Source organism: Xenopus tropicalis, chromosome 1 (genome assembly GCF_000004195.4).
Source record: "Xenopus tropicalis strain Nigerian chromosome 1, UCB_Xtro_10.0, whole genome shotgun sequence".
Classification (NCBI taxonomy): domain Eukaryota; kingdom Metazoa; phylum Chordata; class Amphibia; order Anura; family Pipidae; genus Xenopus; species Xenopus tropicalis.
Window position 1 is genome coordinate 19,145,332 of NC_030677.2, and position 16,602 is coordinate 19,161,933.

The 16,602-nt window shown below is 37.9% G+C and overlaps 1 protein-coding gene across 1 annotated transcript; it reads right to left on the bottom strand.

The window, feature by feature from the left end:
- Nucleotides 1-2,078: 2,078 nt before the first annotated feature.
- Nucleotides 2,079-13,592, bottom strand: gp25l (Glycoprotein 25L). The gene is made up of 5 exons (XM_002937278.4): nt 13,442-13,592; nt 10,996-11,096; nt 7,656-7,781; nt 5,492-5,638; nt 2,079-2,593 (listed from the first exon to the last, which is right to left on the bottom strand). Exons 1-5 carry the CDS (start codon nt 13,572-13,574, stop codon nt 2,444-2,446), a joined length of 657 nt encoding a protein of 218 aa, XP_002937324.3. The 5' UTR covers nt 13,575-13,592; the 3' UTR covers nt 2,079-2,443.
- Between the last annotated feature and the right edge of the window lie 3,010 nt (nt 13,593-16,602).

Sequence of the window (16,602 nt, forward strand, 5' to 3'; positions counted from 1 at the left end):
AGAATTATGTTTCTTTTCTATAAAATTGAAAGGCCTATTTTTGTAGAAATGCATTATATAGCTGTCTTTGGTACTGGTAGGGAAAAGCCAGCCCAGGATATTTGAGAATGTTTAGAGATAATGTGTCCCTAGAAAGGGGTCTTAGATTAGGTCTCTGAAAATGTCACTGATAATGCCCATCCCTGGTGTTGAAGTTCAGCTTCCATTTATCACCCACACAGATACTAAAAAGATTATGGGTCCTGTAATTTTTTTATTGTTATCTTAATGAGGCCTCTATAATTCCACTGCACAAGAAGCAGTAAATGGCCACAAGAAGGCAGAATCCTAGGCAGAAAGTCTATAGGGCAGCCTTAAGGGACAATCAGAGAAAGAGTTTCAGCAGTCTCCTTGCAGAATGCAGCTAGAAAATCCCCTGCTTCAGTCCCCCCTATTTATTCCACAGCACCGAGATGTGTGCACTTGCTATTCCGGAATACATCTCTGGGCTATTGGTATTAATGCATCTAATTAATTCATACTGAGCTAGTTATATTATAAAATCAATATGCCCTATAAGCATATTTTGCTTTTGAACAATTATAATTCATTTGTAGAAATGATGCCATTTTTATTTAGAAGAAGTTGAGCTTTCTGCTCAGATTATGAATATTTTATCTAATGCTCACTAAACATGGCAAGCTACAGACACCAATGCAGATCAGATCTCACTTCCTAAGAACTGAAATTTATTTTATTTAATCATCCTCTGTCTTTGGCAGGCCATGTAATAAAAAATGTAATTGAATTCTTTTAATCATTTATAATGAGTGCTAGGGATATTTATTAACATTAGTAGTACGCACATAATGAAACTGTTTTCTTGAAATCACTTCCCTGGGTATAGATGCATTGTCACAGAAACCCCTTTTTAGAAAATGAACATTAAATTGTCTAAAATGTTGCTACATGGAGTAATAAACAGGAATAAATTAAAGAGAGATTTTGTGCACAAATTATTTTCTTTAGAGATTGCAAAGTTGAGTGATTTTGCTGGCAAGTTATGTTCAGACTCCAGCAAAGCAACTAAAGGATATTGTAAAAAGGAACCAGGGAGAAACCAAAATTGCTTCTAAAGAAGTTTTTCCAGCAAAAACACATCAGACGTGATATACTGGCTTTATATATAGATCTTGCTGTCAATCAGTAATACTATACCTTGCAGACTGAAAATAGAAGTTCAAAACTACTTATATACTTACCGTTTAATAAAAAAGGAAGCATGGGTGCTATTCACTGTAGTGCATGAATAACTGCTACAGACTATTGTGAGATTAATTCAACTGGGGATTTCTAAGCTCTAACACTGTTGAAGGACAAAAAAAGCTGATTCACTAGTGCATGGATCCCCAATCTTTCTTACTCGTGAACCACAGTCAAATGAAAAAAGACTTGGAGAGCAACACAAGCATCATAAAAGTGAGGTGCCAAATAAGGGCTGTGATTGGTTATTAGGCACCTCTATGCACACTATCAGCTTACAGGGGCTTTATTTGGTAGGAAATCTTGTTTTTATTCAACCAAAACTTGCCCCCAAGTCAGGAATTCAAAAATAACTCCCTGGTTTGGGGGCACTGAGAGCAACATCCAAGGGGTTGGGGAGCAACATGTTGTCCCTGAGCCACTGGTGTTGGATCATTGCACTTATTTCAGGCCTTGCTTACAGGTATAGGAGCTATTATCCATAATGGGGGATTCCAAATAAAGGATACATCTGTAATTTAGATTACTATACCGTGTGTGCTAAAAATAATTTCAACATTTAATAAACCCAACAGGATTGTTTGCAAAACACATTGAAGTAATACATTGGAGTCTATGGGCATATTGCGCAATGAATCCTGCAAAAAGTTTGGCTCATAACTATTTGCCACCAATATGGATTCATACATCTTAGTTACCATAAAGAAAAAGGTGCTGTTTTGTTATTACACAGGAAAAGGAATTCATTTTTAAAAGAATAGAATTATTTACTTATACTGGATGCTTGGGGAGATGGCCTTTCCGTAATTCAGTTTTCCGAATAATGGTTTTCCAAATAAGAGATCCCGTATTTGTACTTTATTTATTGGGATAGCATCAAGGAATAACACTTTTCAGTGTATGCTTAATTTACATTTATATAGTTTATATTTTTATTTGTAAAATGTGGTTTAGAGAGTGAAAAATGTATGAATACTCAGCAGTATGGACATTGTTTAGGATATAAATGCTAACTTAACATTGAAAACACAAATGGGTATATGTAATAAAAAAGTTTGCCCAGTAGCAGTGACCCATAGCAACCAATCAGCAGTTAGCACTTACTGTCACCAGTTTAAAAGCAAACATCTTATTGGTTGCTATGTGTTACTGCAAACTTTTATTACATATACTAAATATATCCAATTACATTTTATTGATTTCATACAACTTTTTTGGCAATCAGAAAATCCTTAAAGTGCTTGATTTGCCATATGCCAACGGATGTTAGGATTGCAGTCTGTATAATAGCCCACCACAGCACATTGTTGTTAGTTTCTTCACTCTTTCCTCTGTAATGCTCCTCTCGCTCCTGTATTAGTGAGAAATAGTTTATTTTAGCATGAAATATCACAGGCAAATACTGCAAATACTAGGGATCATCCACTGGTTTAAATGTATCTTGATTTGTGCATCTGCTAGCATTGTTTACAGTATAATCATCATTATTTTTTCTGTAGCCTGGGTTGCCTGGAAACATATACCATGCCTGTGGCACTATTTATTAGGATTGGAGGCCATAACTAGATGTAGTAGTATCAGTCCTTATGTGGTGCAACACGGGTAGGAAGCATACTTGGAACTGGGTAAAATAGATAGGCTATGCAAAATAAAAAATGGCTTCAATATAGTTAGTTAGGCAAAAATGTTATCTGTAAAGGCTGGAGTGAGTGGACGTCTAACATAATAGCCAGAACGCTACTTCACAGCTCTCTAAGCTGTTAGCAGTCAGTAACCAATCAGTGGCTTGAATGGAGGCCATAGGGGGCATATTAGTAGTTAGTTAGTTAGTTAGTTAGTTTGCTTTTAAATCTGACCTGCAGGCTCACAAATTAAATGAACAGTTATGTCCCATGTGCCCCTCCTCAAGTCACTTACTCAGTATGTTAGAAATATTTTTTAATTCGCACAGCCTACCTATTTACCCATTTTTTTCCAGGAGAATTGTGCTTAGTACAGGGAAATACTTATACCTAGTTTGGAAAGATGTAAAGTTAGGAGGGTACTCTTATACAGATAATTACTTTTTCATATTGTATATTAGAAACATATACGTATGGGCGCAAAGGTACATGCTGTTTTCCTTAGTTCAATTATTAACAAAACAGAACAAAATATGACTTCTAGAATAGCCAAATGCACACCCCAGCAAATTTAACACATCATAGTATATGTAAAAGTGAAAAAAATTTAATATACTTTAAATATGCATCTACATTACAAACAATGGCATATACTTACCACCAGTGCTCACACTGCAAATTAGAAATGTGTTAAAGCCGACACATTATGCAAAAAGGTGAGAGATCCCAACATTTTGAATCAATCTTGAAAAGGAGTTTTTCTGAAACGTTTGGGTTTCTCACTTTTTTGCACAGTGTGTCTGCATTAACACATTTGGTGGTATGTATATGCAATTGTTTGCAATGTAGATATATTTTTGTATACATGTTTTAAGTATATTAAAGCATTTTTCACTTTTGCATATTCCAAATACTGGGGTGTGACTTCAGATATTCTAGAAGGGATGCCTATACCTAGCACAGACATATTCTGGCTTCTTGTACTAGGATTATAAACATAATTCCTTCATAAAATAATGACATAGCCAAAGCTTCAAGAATAAGGGCTTCCATAAAATGGCAACCAGGTACACTCTCCCCCCGATTGGCCCAAGCAATAGAGAGCGTACAAGCATACAAGGATATCACGCATGTGTAGATGAAATTTTCAAACCTGCCCAATTCCTTAAACAACCAATATCCATAGGCCAATTGTTTTACATGGTGAGTGTTTTACCACTGTGGATTCCTGTGCCTTGTTTGCCATTTTGATTTGTTTTGGTGGGCCACCATACATATACCATCTATTGTACAAATCTTCATTTTATATATGTGTATAAGGTAAAATAAAATTTTCAGAATAGCACCAACTTGAATGATGTTAATATTTCTATTTTTATTTTATCATACTGACCCAGCACCAGATTGTATTTCTGAATTATTTGGTATCTGTATCTGTGTTTTTCTTCACCAGTCATCCAACAGGCTTTCTCAATTCAGAATGACTTGTACAAAGATCTTCCTGCTGATTGGAGCAACATTCCAGGGTATTTATTCCAGGAAGATCTTTGTACAAGTCATTCTGAATTGAGAAAGCCAGTTGGTTGACTGCCAAACGTCTTCAAGAAAAACACAGCATGTCCAGTTCATTTGACTTATTACTACAGATATATTTTGTATTTTTTTGAATATTTACTCTTTGATATTGTTATTTGGTTAAATGGTTTATTTCTCTTCTAAGGTGTTCAAGACCATATGTTACCCATATTACTTGGACTTTGTCTTTCATTTACTTCTTGTTAACGTCTTGTTAATCTTTTTATTGCTAATAATAAGTGAGACTTTTTTTTTACTCTCCCTGGATTACCTTGCTTTATTCTAAGCACTAAAGGGAATTTATTTAACCTGGGGGCAGATTCCAGGCCGTGTAGTATTGTCATTCCATGCTAGGCACAGCTCAGGGGGCTACTGCAATGGAGAGCTATCAGAACACTGTACGTATCAACGTGATTATTTTAAAGGGGACCTGTCCCCTACACATAAAAAGTTGTATAGTAAAAGTCTTTTAAAAATGAATCATGAAACCCAAATTCTTTTTGTAATAAAATCACCCATACCTGTTATAAATGTATTTAAAAATCTGAGCTGCCAATCATATATTGTCTAGGCAATTACTTTAACTTTTCATTCAGCACTTAGATATCACCTAGATGGCAAATGCATAAGATTTCTGGGTGAAACAAAGCTTTGCCTTAATAACAGTGTAAACAAAATGGTGCCCTCCTTCTTGCTGTGACTGTAAAATTCAAGACTGAAGGAAAAAGAAATTCAATCATTTATATAGTGTAAGTAAAGTTTCTTTTGCTTTACTTTTGCTCTACTAACATGATACAAAAGGATTTGGAATTATTTCTTATGGTGACAGGTCCCCTTAAATAGCCAACATGCAGTTCCACTATAGACATTTGGACTGGGTAGAAGGTAAAATGGATATGAATTCTCAGCAGTATACTGGCATTTGCATCCACAGCATTAAAGAATGATTTGCTAATACTTTTTCATTTAATCATACTGACCAAGTACAAGGCTGCTGACTAAAGCATGTGCTATTAACAATAACATTTAGATTGATTTTGGATAATACTTACTCTTTGATATTCCTGTTGCTTAATAATATGATTTATTTCCCCTCTAAGGTGTTCAAGACCATATGTTACCTCTTTAACTTTGTCTTTTGCATTAATTATATGAAAATCGAGTGGATTTTCCCCCGATTGTATGTCAAAGTGAATACGCTGAAAGCAAAATCATGTAATAATGAATATCTGTAAAAAAGGTAAAACAATTTGCATGATTTAGTACGCTTTAAAACCCTGCTAATTCCCCGTATGCCATTATTGTAGAACAAGTGGCTCATTTTAAAGGTTTAATTCATTTGTACCCTGCAAGAGATGGCGACGAACCTTTCTTGGTTGTGACCTTGTTGATCTAAATGGATAATAAGTTAAATTAATCTTTCATTTGTTGCCAACCTCTTAATTTCTATTGACAAGTGACATTTTGATTTCTTAAGATAATACAGTTTAATTGTGATTGCTGAAGGGAATACATTCAACTGGAAACAGGTTCCTGACAATCTAGTGTTGTCTTTCCATGCTGCCCGCAGCCTGGGGCTACCCGCCATCTTTATACATGTAGTTTAAGTTCTAGTGTAACCAGCGTTAGATTGTGAGACTTCTGCAAACTTCAGTATTGGGTTATCATTCAGGTTGCTATTCAGTTGCTGAATCTGGTTGTGTAGTTCTTATTTTACCTGCCTGGTTCAGTAATATTTTTTGTATTCTTGTTATCTTTAATACTATTTACATTTACATTACCCTAGATTAAAAAGTTTGTTTTCCTCTCTGATGCACTGGACTAGTGATGTGGTCAATCACATTGCAGATTTTAGTAGTTAAGTTAAAAAAGGATGCTAGCAAAGCAACTTTTGCATTGAAATGTGCCATAGGAAACTGGCAATATGAATTTGAACAGTTCAGATCAATGTTCCATGCAAAGAAGAGTTTAATTAGTAGATATAAACAAATAAATTAGGTTGAGGAGACTGCCTCATACAGACAAAAGCAAACAAAAGGAATTCTGTGAGTGAATTCCAAACTCTTAAAAAAATCCCATTTACATGGGTTTATCCTATAGGCTACAGCTCACCCACTGGGTTTGAAGCTGAAGCCAGGACAATAGCTGATCAGATTCCCAACTACAGACCGGTTTCGCCCTTCTTCAGTGTAGTGTAGGGTTTTCTGATCAGCTTAGGTAGAGTCACCATGTGGTTCTACAAACAAACAATTAGTATATATACAAACTGCTTATTATGTTAAGGTGGCTATACTTGAGCTGATAAAAGCTGCCAATGGACAGAATCAGCAGCTTATCAACCCATGTTTGGGGCCTTCCGACGGTCCTACCCTACCAATAATTGGCTGAATATTGGCCAAGTGTCAATTAGGCAGGTTTGAAAGGGTGAATTATCCAATCAACCCGATATTATCCACGTCAAGGTTGGCACATCGAGGAAAGATCCACTTGTTGGCTAACCTTGCCACAAAAGTTTTTTTTCCAGCATATGGCCACCTTTACCCATATCCCATTATTTGTATTGTACAGTAACAAATGGGTGCCTCTTAGCATGAATTTCTTGGCTGGCTGTGGACACAATGATAGGATGGTACAACCTATAGAAAATGAACAACCCCAACTTTTAATTATATATATACAGTTAATAAAAAATCTTCTCTATTTCTGCTTCCTTCGTAAAAGATTTGGATGAATACCAAACTGAATCTGAATCCTAATTTGTATATATTTTTATTTCCAAGATAATTTTGGTTTACTACTAAGTGCTGGGCCAGTGCTGTGTAAATTACATTACAAGAAAGTCCCAAGAATTTCTTGGTATAGTTTTGATTATATTGAAATGTTCATGCTGCAGTAACCAATATATACCCATTTGTGTGACTGTAAGGGAATGCATTCAGGTATTAGAATAAATATTAGACACATGTGATATTGCATTTCTTCAGCTTTGTATAATCTTAACATTCTTCCTATCAAAATGCCATTGCTGAATGCATTTGCTTGTTTTAGTACTGTATAAGCAATGACCGGAATGCATTAGAACATGCTGCTGAGCTATGGAAAAATCATAAATGCATTGAAATTATGAAAAAGAGAATGTGAAAATAATAGTTTTTCTCGCCTAACTATTAAAAATGGACTGCCTGTTGAATACATGATTTATGAAAGTATACTTACCAATTTATTTGAAACAAAAGCTATAAGGTTTGTCGAATTGGACTGAAGGCAGATTGTGTGCTCTCCAGGAGAATGAGATGTGAAAGTAAATTTTCCATCTGGCCCATATAACTTTGACAGCAATACCTAGGGAAAGAAAAACATCATCAACACTGTTATTCCATCTGTAGCAATATCGGTTTTGTGCAGTGAAAAAATGATTATACTAAATTGTACTGAAGCATGATTGTTATTTACATCTGAATACTGCCACTGAGGCTGAATGACTTGCACATCCATCAAGTTCAGCCTTTACTGGTACACAAAAAGAACACGCAGAATGTCACCCAAATGATACATAGTCCCCTACTCACCTAGAGGTGCATTCACGGGGAGTTTCAGCAGCATAGAACCAGTGTAATCAGCATATAAACAATAAGCCACAGTTTCCTATTCCTGAAGTGGCAGTAATTTATATACCAGCCGTAATACCACTATTTCCATCAATGCAGGGATATTCATCAGAAGTCAGAAACAAAAACAAATTTTTGGATAGAAAATAATAGTATATTTGGTATGCTTTTTCCTGCTATTCCCAGTACCGGTAGCACTTTACTGATGGAGAACATGTTGCTGCACTAAAAATAAGGCCCTCTGTCTTTCACTCTCTTTTGATAAGTCACTGAGTAGCAGAAGTGGAGATTAAGTCCCATGTTCCCACCTTTGTCTAACTGTATAGTAAGGCTAATGCCACACAGGGCTGATTCTTGACCTACGGAGAAGCTGAGAATCAACCCCTTTGCATACACATGAAGCAGATTTTGGCACAGAAATGCATACTAGCATGTTTAAGTGCCGAAATTTGCTCCAGTGCCTGCACCCCAAAACAATGGCTCAGGGTGCGGGCACAGGGAAAGGCTGATGCCAGCATAGGGGCTGATTCACAGGACCAGAATCAGCCCATGTGGCAAACTTCTTTTTATTATTTCTGAGACAAAAAGTAGAACTACGGGGCTGATTTATCAAAGTACGACAGGTCCGAAATACAAAAAATGTTTTCGTACTGTGCGTATTTTCTGCGAGTTTTTCATACATTGCGCAGCTTTTTTGTCCTTTGTGACAAAATGTTTGTGACAAAATTGTATTGTCGCGCCGAGTACGAAAGTTTCGGATTCATTCAAGCTTCGGTATGGTGACTTTCCTTGGGCCAGGTTGGAGCTGCAGAGTGCCATTGAGCCCTATGGGAGACTTTCCCTGGGCCAGGTTGGAGCTGTAGAGTGCCATTGAGCCCTATGGGAGACTTTCCTTGGGCCGGGTTGGAGCTGCAGAGTGCCATTGAGCCCTATGGGAGACTTTCCTTGGGCCGGGTTGGAGCTGCAGAGTGCCATTGAGCCCTATGGGAGACTTTCCCTGGGCCAGGTTGGAGCTGTAGAGTGCCATTGAGCCCTATGGGAGACTTTCCTTGGGCCGGGTTGGAGCTGCAGAGTGCCATTGAGCCCTATGGGAGACTTTCCTTGGGCCGGGTTGGAGCTGCAGAGTGCCATTGAGCCCTATGGGAGGCTTTCCTTGGGCCGTGTTGGAGCTGCAGAGTGCCATTGAGCCCTATGGGAGACTTTCCTTGGGCCGGGTTGGAGCTGCAGAGTGCCATTGAGCCCTATGGGAGACTTTCCTTGGGCCGGGTTGGAGCTGCAGAGTGCCATTGAGCCCTATGGGAGACTTTTCTTGGGCCGGGTTGGAGCTGCAGAATGCCATTGAGCCCTATGGGAGACTTTCCTTGGGCCGGGTTGGAGCTGCAGAGTGCCATTGAGCCCTATGGGAGACTTTCCTTGGGCCGGGTTGGAGCTGCAGAGTGCCATTGAGCCCTATGGGAGACTTTCCTTGGGCCGGGTTGGAGCTGCAGAGTGCCATTGAGCCCTATGGGAGACTTTCCTTGGGCCGGGTTGGAGCTGCAGAGTGCCATTGAGCCCTATGGGAGACTTTCCTTGGGCCGGGTTGGAGCTGCAGAGTGCCATTGAGCCCTATGGGAGACTTTCCTTGGGCCGGGTTGGAGCTGCAGAGTGCCATTGAGCCCTATGGGAGGCTTTCCTTGGGCCAGGTTGGAGCTGCAGAGTGCCATTGAGTCCTACGGGAGGCTTCCAAAATCATGCACTGAAGGATCAAAGTTAGAAAAGTTTTTTCCGCCGTTTACGATCATTTGGATACAAAATTTTGTGACTTTCGGATCGCCAATATGATATTATTGTGACTATTACGATTTTTTCGCAAGCATTTTCGTGATATTTGCGATCATCAGAAATTATTGTATCTAATCCGAATCGGGATTCTAACTCAATTCCCTCCTTCTATTTTCACAAATTTCAATGATACTGTCATGATTTTAATGGTATACAAGTTATTTCTATATTATATTGTTTTATCAGAAGTTTATCAGAGCACAAGTCACATGGCTGAGGGTGCCTGAGTAATTAAGAATATTTCTAGCCCCATGTCAGATTTCGAAATTAAATATAAAAAAAATCTTTTAAAAAAAATGGATTTCAGTGCAGAATTCTACAGGAGCAGCGCTATTAATGGATGCATTTTTAAAGAAAAAAAAAGAACATAGTTTCCCATGACAGTATTCCTTTAATGAAAATTTTAATTGTAACAAATATATTGAAAGGGGTATATTTTCATCATGTCTTATATTTGTGCTCCTACTTAACCCCTTCTATAGTGGTTCTGTTAAAAAGGTGTTTCTGTGGATATTTCTAAACTCCTGTTTCTGTGGATCTTTGAAACTTAAGTACATCTTTAGTGATAGCCCATTCTTTGTAGGAAAGGGAGATATATGTTGCCTTTAAAACAATCTGCCTTTGCTTTGGAGTTGCATTAGGCCCTACTATCAAGCAGAGGTTGAAATTCATATAACTTGGGGCCTTTGTAAATCTCTCAGGACACTACATGCTACTTAGATAGTTCATTCTTGGAACTGTATAAAATTATTTTCATATCCTAATAAACTGCCTTCTCCACAGTATGGTAGATTTGGGCTCAGTAAGACTAAATTTTGGAGAACTGTCAGGAAAGCAGAAAAAAAGGAAATATAGGAGCCTTGTTTTTGGAACTGATGATTTATATGTCCTGTTAAAAACTTGCCAAGGTTTGCCTCCACAGGAGAAGAGAAGTAAAATAAGCAGAATAAAAAAGCAACAGACATCCTCTTCCTATAACCTGCCTAGAGCATCTAAAAAGAGAGAGGGACCATATGGCTTCAACGCTGCTGTAAAATTGTAGCCAGCCATGGGCCTGCTTTTGGCTTGAGATTTTAGATTAAAATTAGCCTGTGTGTCAAAAATGTAGATGTAGAAATATAATTTACCTCTCCGTTTGGTGCTGTAACAGTCACAACCATTCCTAGTCCGGGCGCAGACGGGAGGAAGTCATGTTCTTTCAAATCCCATTTTTGTATCTTGTAACGACCTTATCACAGAAGGTTACATTATAAAAAGTTGGGTTGAAAAGCTGTCAGGGAAAAATACCTTCACTAACAAGGATTTTTATTCCAAAACCCTGCATGGGGTCCCTAACTCACGTTAAAGGCTCGAGCGATCATAAATCGACCCCTTTAGTGTCTTAGTTACTGCTGGTCTCTCCTACATAACCTCGAAGGAGATCATGTTATAATCATTATTTTCTAAATGCTTGTGCTTATTCTGCACTTCAGGGTAAAAAACGAAACTGAGTAAAATAGACAGACTTCACAAAATAAAAAATATTTGCGATAGTTAGTTAGTAAAAAATGTAATCTATAAAGGCTGGAGTGAGCAGATGTCTAACATAATAGCTAGAACACTGCTTCCTGCTTTCAGCTCTCTTACCCCTTAGTTAGTCAGTGACTTTGGGGGGGAGGTTGGGGCACATGGGACATAACTGCTCAGTTAGTTTGTGAGCACGCAGGTCAAATTCAAAAGCAAACTAACTGATCAGTTATGTCCCATATGCCCCCTCCTCAAGTCACTGATTGGTTACTGACTGCTAACAGTTTAGAGAGCTGTAAAGCAGGAAGTAGTGTTCTGGCTGTTATGTTAGACATCTGCCCACTCCAGCCTTTATAGATTACATTTTTGCCTAACTAACTATATTGGAAACAATTTATTTTGCGCAGTCTGTCTATTTTACCCAGTTTCATTATAATATATATATTATATACAGGTATTGGACCCCTTATCCGGAAACCCATTATCCAGAAAGCTCCGAATTACGGAAAGCCCATCTCCCATAGACTCCATTATAATCAAATAATTCAGAATTGTAAAACTGATTTCCTTTTTCTATGTAGAAATAAAACAGTACCTTGGAATTGATCCCAACTAAGATATAAATAATCCTTATTGGATGCAAAACAATCCTATTGGGTTTAATTAATGTTTTATTGATTTTTTAGTAGACTTAAGGTATGGAGATCCAAATTACGCAAAGACCCCTTATCCAGAATACCATTGGTCCCGAGCATTCTGGATAATGGGTCCTATACCTGTATTATAATAGACTCTATGGGAGTTGGCCCTCACGTAATTCAGAGCCTTCTGGATAACAAATTTACATTCTATAACTGTACAGTGGCACCATGTAGCCCTATGTACCCATTGTATTCCTCACACGTGAAAAATATGATGTGTACAATGTTGCTCATGCATTTTGTATGCAATTTACAGTGGGGTCCAAATTGAGAGCAAAATGAGTATAAGATGCAGGAACTGTGGTGGAAACAAAAAGATGATGGATAAAACACCAGAAGGTGTAAGCATTTTGTCCTGTTGTCAGTTGATTCTGAACTTACATATTTGTAAATGTCATATAGTGGCAGTGATCTTGTTGTAAGGGAAAGTCACCAATATACTTTGCTGCAGCTTGTCTTAGAAAAAGATATCAAATGCCGCATGTGGCTTAGTTCTCAGGCTGAGAATATTAATGTCCTATGAATGCATAACTAATCCTCTCTTCCAATGAAATGTAGTTTTCTGTTCATTTGTGATGAATATTTTTAAGAATGCTGTACCAAGTCATTGAAAAGAAAAACTAGAAATCTTCATATCGGAATTTATATCTAGGGCCTAATTTACTACATGAAGTGAAATGCAATACAATGCAGTATTTTGTAATTATGTCTGTAAATCATGCAGAATTGTGTCTGCAATAAAATGGGCTTGATGCATATCAGACATTGGTGTATTTTTATGGTTTCCTTGTGCAGTTTAGCAAAAAAAATAAGAATGGGTGGGCATAATGGCAAAAGAAGCCCTCTCCCATTTCACCCTGAGACTAGTGGCTCATTCACATTTATAGCCACAACGGGTAAATTGGTGCTAGGCACAAGACAGTTTATGTACAAAATATTAATGAACGCTCAATAATAACATGGTTTTTTTATATGCTTCATTTAAGTTTAATAGCAAAATTGACTTCTTTTTTTAAATCTTGTGTGTTTAATTAATTTTTTTTTTCTTATCCAGTAGTGTTTCCTTTCGTGGCCCACATAGGATCTGCATCTATAATATAAATAAACATGCCACCTATCTGTGTGGTTCATGCTGAGCAGACCATATAACCCCACTCTCATCACTGATAAAAGGAGCCCCATTTAGAATTCAAAGCAGCTGTATTTCTCTTTTTATAAAGCATAAGTGCCCTCCCAAGAGCATTGAATCTGTACTGGGAACGACATACACAAAATCACTGACAAGTGTTAGCTTCCCTTCAATATGTTGTACCCAGCAAACTGGCACACTAATATATTACAGTATTTATATGTAGCAAGATCATACCTGTGACCAGTGTTTCTGATGGGAGATCTTCTATAAGGCATTTCTCCTCTTTTTCTGCTACATGAAAATACATAGCAGATGACAGAGGCCAGAAAAATAGAAACATTATATATGGAGCAATTATAGGATTCATTGTGGCTCCCAGTGTGTTGCTGTGTATCTGCAAGAAAAGCTTTAGTATTCTATTAGTGCATGTGTCAGATATTGATTCTCATGGGAAAAGGCATCTGGTGCCTGATTCTGTGTTAAAAATTAACAACGACACAGAATGGAATATAGTGAATATACTTCTGGAGAGTTATAACCACCGCTTTATTAGGATCAGATTTAAATGACAAAAATGGAAAAAAACACACACATACACAAGAAATATGAAATTGAACATGGAAACTTCAATCAAAATGTGCCTTTTTGAACTTAAAGGAGAAGGAAAGGCTAATAAAGAGTTAATCTCAAGCTGCAGGCATACCTTCAGTTCTCTCAATAGTGCCCTTAAGTCTCCCCTTAAGTCTTTGAAATAGGGCGATACGGCGATGCAGGGCAGAATCCACTATGCGACGATCGATTGATCGATCCTAGCCCGACTCCTTCCTATACAGAAGGAAGGCTAGGATCGATCAATGATCGTCGCATAGTGGATTTTTCCCTGCATCTCTGAATCCTGCCCTGCATCGCTGTATCACCTTATTTCAAATGACCGGAAACCAAGTTTTAGCAGGTATTTTCTAATAAAGCATTCAAAATAATAAATGGTGTGCAGGATAGGGCAATTATTGGGGCAGGGTAGAATACTTAAAACTTTTTACTTAGAAACTTTTAGTGTTACTTTTCCTTTAAAGCTGAAAGTCTGCGCTTCAACTCCATCTGAGTTGTTTCATTTAAAATTCATTGTGGTAATGTACAGAACCAAAATTAGAAACAAGTTGTTGGCAGCAAGTTATCAGCAGTTTACATTAATTTATAACAAACAGAAGTCTTACATTTATTTGGCAAACAAGCATTACAAAATAAAAATGGGTTCAGTGGGATCTGCTCACAAGAGCTTACAATCTAAAGGTATTTGTTTAAAGTACCGACACCTCTAACTTTAAATGTAAAGCTTGATTCATCTAGTAGAGGCCAGGTCCAAGCTCTTTTACATAACTCTGTTATTGGTCATAAGCCAGCTTTCGTTAAGATGAAGGGGTCATGGGATGAAATATACCATTCACCAGTCTACTTGAATTTCTGCCCTGAATGTCAGGAAGAATAACTTGGTGACAGCTTCTTGTGAAGCTCAGATAGCTCATTTAACGTGCGTGTCATGTATGCCCTTCCCTTAAAAGTATATTTACTGTGGCTCCTTCCAAATTTTACCTTGGTGTTGTTTTCACTTCTATATACTTGATCTTACCTTTCATCTGGTTACTTGGAATTTATGTAGTTCTCTCCTTTTTGGCCATAACGCTTGGTTGAAAGCTTCTCAGTGTAGAGGTAAATACAATAGTTCTCATTATGGGAATGGAAACTCTTCATATATAGATATGGAGAGTTTCCATTTCCATAATGAGAACTATTGTATTTACCTCTACACTGAGAAGCATATTTCTGGAGTTTTATCTCCTTTTTGGCCTTTAAAATCTTTAAAAACCATTCACAACTCAAATATCTCAGCTGGGGTAGAAGAAGAAACAGGTTAAATAAATATATTCTAGATCAGGGGTCCCCAACCTTTCTTACTCGTGAGCCACAGTCAAATGTAAAAAGATTTGGGGAGCAACACAAGCACCATAAACGTTCATGGAGGTGCCAAATAAGGGCTGTGATTGGCTATTAGGCAGCCTATATGCACCCTATCAGCTTACAGGGGGCTTTATTTGGTAGGAAGTCTTGTTTTTATTCAACCAAAACTTGCCCCCAAGTCAGGAATTGAAAAATAACTCCCTGGTTTGGGGGCACTGAGAGCAACATCCAAGGGGTTGGGGCGTAACATGTTGGCCCGAGCGACTGGTTGGGGATCACTGCCCTATGTGGACTGGCAGCCTACAGGAGGCTCTGTTTGGCATTATACTTGGTTTTTATGCAACCAAAACTTGCCTCCAAGCCAAAAATTCAAAAATAAGCACCTGCTTTGAGGCCACTGGGAGCAACACCCAAGGGGTTGGGGAGCAACATGTTGCTCACGAGCCACTGGTTGGGGATCACTGTTCTAGATAAAGGCTTTTCTCCCATTCATGGTATGTCTTGGAGTTCGATCTTTCTGCCTTGGGCCTTCTGTAGCTTTCTGGTCTCCTGCTGTTGCCACAACAGCTTTCTAGTTATTGTTCAACTCCTTGCCTGGGTGCTTTCTGCCATTCCTGATTTGTGGCACACCATTCCTGGCACGTGCCTTTGTGTAAGATGATATAACACATCAGTGGCCAGGGACAGAAACTTGGAGATAGCAGATCCAGGAGGGGTTAAGTGAAAGTGCAGCACTCCAGCCTCTCAAATGAATAACGTTGTAAATAAATTTCTATTAGGGTTTAAGGCATGTCAGCCAAGTCCCTCTTTTGTTGAAGATCCTTTTATATCCCAGGAATAGGGTACTTGGGAAACATAAATAAATACAATATTTTGCACTGTCTTCCTTGAAGGCATTATAGGTTGACACAATATTGTTTCCTGTGATGATTCATGACTGCCCTGATCTTAGCTTTCTCACAGTATGACTATGAAGATTTTCATTCATCCAGGTCATGGTATATTTAGTATAAATAAATCTAAAGCAACAAGTCCAGTTGTTTTAGATTTATTTATACTAGATATTTATCAAAGTATTTATTTCTCCTGTCTTCCATTTAACATAACTTTGCATTTCTCTTGCCCACCATGTCTTGTTGAACCCTTGACCTAATGATGGCCTCGTTGGACTTCTCTTAGGACTTCCTTCTCTTGTTTTCCTTGTACAGCCTGCTGTTTAAACTGTCAGTATGAAAGGCTTCTGAAGCTGTGCATGAGTCCTGGAACAAAACATGGTGGGAAGGTGGACCTGGGTATGGAAAGGTATGTTTTTCACACAATACATGCTCTGTTAATTGAGAAGTAATATGTAACCTTTGAGTTAATTGTTTTAGTGCTCTGATATGGTTTTTAGTCCCGTCAACTATAAAATATGGCCACACACAAATTAATATTGGGCA

What these genes read in the sequence shown, in the direction of transcription:
- gp25l (XM_002937278.4), bottom strand. Translation starts at nt 13,574, where the DNA reads ATGAATCCTATAATTGCTCCATATATAATGTTTCTATTTTTCTGGCCT. An exon ending in ATCAGAAACACTGGTCACAG is followed by an intron (nt 11,097 to 13,441) that starts GTATGATCTTGC and finishes TTCTGTGATAAG; the next exon opens with GTCGTTACAAGATACAAAAA. An exon ending in AGCAACAGGAATATCAAAGA is followed by an intron (nt 2,594 to 5,491) that starts GTAAGTATTATC and finishes TCACTAATACAG; the next exon opens with GAGCGAGAGGAGCATTACAG.